This window comes from Teleopsis dalmanni, chromosome 1 (genome assembly GCF_002237135.1).
Source record: "Teleopsis dalmanni isolate 2A chromosome 1, ASM223713v2, whole genome shotgun sequence".
Classification (NCBI taxonomy): domain Eukaryota; kingdom Metazoa; phylum Arthropoda; class Insecta; order Diptera; family Diopsidae; genus Teleopsis; species Teleopsis dalmanni.
The window spans coordinates 3,438,993-3,444,408 of NC_051846.1; the positions used below are offsets into that span (position 1 = coordinate 3,438,993).

At 32.3% G+C, this 5,416-nt stretch overlaps 1 protein-coding gene across 1 annotated transcript; it reads left to right on the plus strand.

Moving 5' to 3' along the window:
• Positions 1–2: 2 nt before the first annotated feature.
• On the plus strand, positions 3–3,233 carry LOC119672918 (multidrug resistance protein homolog 65-like; the record flags this gene model as incomplete). The annotated part of the gene is made up of 7 exons (XM_038084121.1): positions 3–324; positions 383–483; positions 551–941; positions 1,001–1,709; positions 1,780–2,076; positions 2,137–2,503; positions 2,569–3,233. Coding segments are annotated over 7 exons (2,742 nt in total), but the record flags the coding sequence as incomplete, so codon positions are not given.
• Positions 3,234–5,416: the final 2,183 nt, after the last annotated feature.

Genomic DNA, 5,416 nt, shown 5'->3' on the forward strand with positions numbered 1-5,416 from the left:
TATCAACAGATGGAAAGCTTTTGAATTATGGTTTGCGCGGGGATGTCGAATTTCAAGATGTATTCTTTCGTTATCCTTCACGTCTTGATGTTATAGTACATCGCGGTTTGAATATAAAAATTAAATCAGGGCAGACAGTTGCTTTAGTTGGACATTCAGGCTGTGGCAAATCAACTTGTGTGCAACTGTTGCAACGATTTTATGATCCTGTTTTTGGAGCAGTACTGCTAGACGATTTAGATATCAGAAAGTACAATATACAATGGTTGCGTTCGAATATAGCAGTTGTAGGTCAGGAGCCAGTACTTTTTCAAGGATCTATTGGTAAGTATAATAATAAATATTATTTACTCTTTTCAAATTTTTTTATGATTTTTTCTAGGAGAAAATATTAGTTACGGCAGACCTGAAGCTACACAAAAGGAAATCGAAGCTGCAGCAAAATCTGCTGGTGTACATGACTTCATCATTAATTTACCTGAGGTACCAAATTAAACAATAATATTACAATTGATTATATATAGAGCTTATAATGCTTCCCTTTTTTAAGAGTTATCAAACTGTTATAGGTGAACGTGGTTCTCAGCTATCTGGAGGACAGAAACAACGCATAGCAATTGCGCGAGCACTTATACAAAATCCTAAAATTCTTTTACTGGATGAAGCAACCTCCGCCTTAGACTACCAGTCGGAAAAGTTAGTACAAGAAGCATTAGACTTAGCAAGCAAGGGGCGTACTACTATTGTAGTATCGCATAGACTTTCTGCTGTGCGTAGTGCAGATAAAATTGTGTTTTTACATGATGGTAAAGTGGCTGAAGAAGGCTCCCACGATGACCTAATGAAACTGGAGGGCATGTACTACAATATGGTTAAAGCTGGTGACATGAAAATACCGGAACCAGAGGAACCCAAAGACGTTGACATTGATGATGAAAAAAGTAAATACTTTCTATGTTACATTTAAGTCTGTTGTTTACTTATATATATAATTATTTAGGGAAGAGCCTTGCACTCTACGAAAAGTCCTTTGAAACCAACCCAGTCAATTTTGAACAAAAACAAAAAAATAGTGTACAATTTGAGGAACCCAATTTCGTGCTACCTAAGAATATGAAAGCATTGACAGAACAAAAAGAAAAAGAACCTGAACCTAATTTTTTTGTGACATTCGCTCGCATTCTTAAAATAGCACGACCGGAATGGTGTTTCTTGGTTTTGGGTGCAATATGTGCTATTGGATTTGGCTTCACTTATCCAGCTTTTGCTATTGTTTTTGGTGAATTCTATTCTGCACTGGCGGAGCCTGAAAAACAAGACGCTTTGGATCGCACCGCTGTTCTTTCTTTGTGTTGTCTTGGCCTTGGCATACTAACAGGCGTAGCTTCGTTTCTACAGACGTATCTGTTCAACTATGCAGGCGTTTGGTTGACTACCAGAATACGTTCTATGTCATTTAAGTCAATTATGATACAAGAGATCGGTTGGTTTGATGAAGAAAAGAACTCAGTTGGTGCATTGTCAGCACGATTGTCTGGTGATGCAGCTGGTGTACAAGGTGCTATTGGATACCCATTAAGTGGCTTATTACAAGCATGTTCAAACTTTATTGTTGGTATATCAATTTCATTTTACTACTCATGGAAATTGGCTCTATTATGTTTGAGTACATGTCCGATTATTGTGGGTTCCGTTATCTTTGAAGTGAAGTGAGTGTTCCAGAAACAAAAATAAAAACGAAAATTAAAATTTATTAATAATTTATTACAACTAATGTAGATTTATGACAAACTGTATGGTGCGTGAAAAAACTGTACTGGAAGAAGCTTGTCGTATTGCTACAGAAGCTATTGCTAATGTCCGCACTATTGCCGGCTTACGCAGAGAGCAGCCAGTGATAGACAAATATAATGAAGAGGTGCATAAAGTGGAGGGTCTTATACGACAAAAACTCAAATACCGTGGTATTATCAATGCAACTGGACAAGCATTCCTATTCTTCGCTTACGCAGTCGCACTATGTTATGGTGGTGTATTGGTTTCAGAAGGAAAACTACCTTTCCAGGATATTATTAAGTAAACAATATTTTATATATTAAATATAATCTTATAAATGCTATATTTCCAAATTTTTAGAGTATCAGAAACACTCTTATATGGGTCAATGATGTTAGCACAATCGTTGGCATTTGCACCTGCTTTCACAGCAGCTCTAGTAGCCGGACATCGTATATTCCTACTCATAGATCGCAAGCCAAAAATAAGATCTCCTGAAACCCTTCCTAAAAACACGCTTGCCAAGCAATTAAATCTCTTCGAAGGTGTACGTTATCGAGATGTAGAGTTCCGTTATCCAACTCGTCAAGATGTAAAAATACTGAATGGCATCAATCTAGAAGTTATACAAGGACAAACTGTGGCTTTGGTTGGACATTCCGGTTGCGGCAAATCAACCTGTATACAGTTACTACAGCGTTACTATGATCCCGATGCTGGTTCTATTGTAAGTTATAGAATAGAATATAAAGCGCAAAAGAACTTATTATATCTACTTCCTCTTTTTAACAGCATATTAACTACGATGAAATCCAAGCAGATTTAACTCTAGAAAACTTACGCAGTAAACTGGGCATAGTATCTCAAGAACCTTCACTCTTCGAACGCACTATAGCCGAGAATATAGCTTATGGTGATAACACACGAGATATACCAATGGCAGATATAATTGCTGCTGCAAAGTGTGCGAATGCACATTCATTCATTATTTCACTACCGAATGGTTACGATACCAAAATGGGTGCACGTGGTACACAACTTTCTGGTGGACAAAAACAACGTATTGCCATTGCACGTGCTTTAGTTCGTAATCCGAAAGTACTACTTCTCGATGAAGCCACATCTGCACTAGATTTACAGAGTGAACAAATTGTCCAACAAGCCTTAGATGCTGCTTGTTCTGGCCGTACTTGTATTGTGATTGCTCATCGTCTCTCTACTGTACAAAATGCGGATCTTATTTGCGTATTGCACAATGGACGAGTTGCCGAACAAGGCAACCATCATCAACTACTGGCCAAAGATGGTATTTACGCCAAATTGCACAAGACTCAGAAGGATCATTAGACATCACATTAGTCATAAACTTTATCTCAATAGAAAGTATCATTTAGTTGTAAACATTTCTAAGCTGAGACAATACTTCAATTTAGTACATTGATATTATTTTTATTACAATGCACATTTGTTCTGTTTTACAATATAAATTGTTTTAAATAAATTTTAAAAATGTTCGCTTTAATATAAAAATTGTTTTACGAGTAATAAGTAGTATTTAATTATTTTAATAGAACAAAACCTACTATCAGATAACGTCTTTTTTTTAGCATAATACAAGGAGTGATGAAAAAATATGATATTCAGTATTTATTCCAAACCGTTCAGAGTAGTCTTCTTTCATATTATGGACTCATTCCACTGTAGTTTCTATTTTGAGGAACACTATCGTCTTTATTTTAAATATTGTTAAAAACCATAATCATTTTGTGTGTTTTTAATTTTTAGAAATAAAATGATTTCGGCATTAAAGTAATACTATGTTTCACCTCCAGGTTTTTGTTTTGATTATGTTTGACCAACGGCTTAATCAAATAATGGCCCATTGTGATACCACTAATGAAACACTATCCATAAACCAGACAAAAGAACCATCTTAAAAGTAAAAGTATTAAAAAAATTATGCATCAAATTTGAAACATTATTTTTACAGGAACACAAAAAGGACACCTAGGTTTTCCTTTCAGAAGCTATAACTTCTTCTACTGTTAAACATTCCACAAATCATTAGATCAAATTTTGCTCCCACTCGTTTCATGTCCAAAACACCAACAAAAATCGTTTCGTATAAGTTACATGATATTCTTATTTCTTCATTAAGAATATGTCAAGACTTTGACATATAACATAAACAATCCTCTTCATAAACTTGGGCCATCAGTTAAAACGTTTGGATTTAACTGTTAGTAAATTTATTAAATATCATAAAGTTTTTACTGTACCATAAATAAATGAAGGATCTATTTTACCGATATATATGATTATGAATAGAATGATTGTACGTCACTACAAATGCCTATTCCTCATAAGTCTTCTGTACTTTCCAATGTGCCTCATATTGCTATTTAAAAGAATATTTTTTTAAATTACTTAAGTAGCTCGGTCTTATGTACATAGAGTAATAATTAATAGAGTAAGGACTAATGGTTTTAGTCCTTTTAGTTTATTTCACTTAAATCATATCCTCATTGTTAATCGGAATAACTACAAAACTGAAAACGATATTATGTCTCAATTCTGCAGAAACTTCTAATTAACAAATCAATGATAATAAAAGAAAAAGATTGATATCCTATTATTTTGCACTTCAATGCTCCTCATTTTAGTTGTTTCAAAAGTCAATGATATTATTAATACAAATTACAATACTATCCAAAAATTGCACAATATTACATTTCAGATATTTCAGCTATAAAGTTTATGTTCAGCAGTATAGAGTGTTGATCTAAACCGGTCTCCCTAAATACTAGAGCTAACTTTTGTACTAAAAAAGAAATTGTATTTTGTTTTTGTAAAATAGCACTAAATAAATTTTAGAAACCTTCTGAAAATTTCAAATAAATACTACACCTAAAATTTAAGACATATATCAATTTAAAACCACATATATATATGATATATCAGTTTTAACACATGACTTAAAAGTACTGAAAAATTACTTATTATATTACTATTATTAAATTACAGTTATTATATGATAAACATATATAAGAAACGACTTGGATGTAATCGTGAACCAAAAACATTAAGTGGCGACAGATGCAGATCAATGCAGAGACTTGTTGAATGAGGCCAAGACCGGACAACGGTTCTATCGCGTATGCTAATGATAATAAGCTAATAAAAATTAATACTTAGGAAATATTTTTTGGTCATAAAAAAAATATATTTTTGTTACTAAAATTAATTAAGAGACTTTTTTAAATTAATGACCCATAAATAATGAGAGTATTTTCAAAAATTAATTATTGCCATCTATATAAGGTAAAAATTTAAAACAGATCGTCTTTAAAAACAGATTTCGTTGCTCACGTGTGTTAAAACTACTTAAAATATATTTTTTTCAAATTATATTATATAAAATATATTTTTTTAATAATTTTTTTCTTTCTTCATTAGATTTCAAGACCTTTCTAATTTTACAAATCATATTTCTTGAACGGAACTTTTTTAATAGTAGTGAAAATCTAGTTATAATAGTTAAAATCTTTAATAAAATTTTATAGTTATTAATTGATATAATATTATATATAAAAATAGAAATTTTAAAATTCTGCAAAATCATTCCTATCTATGTGTACAA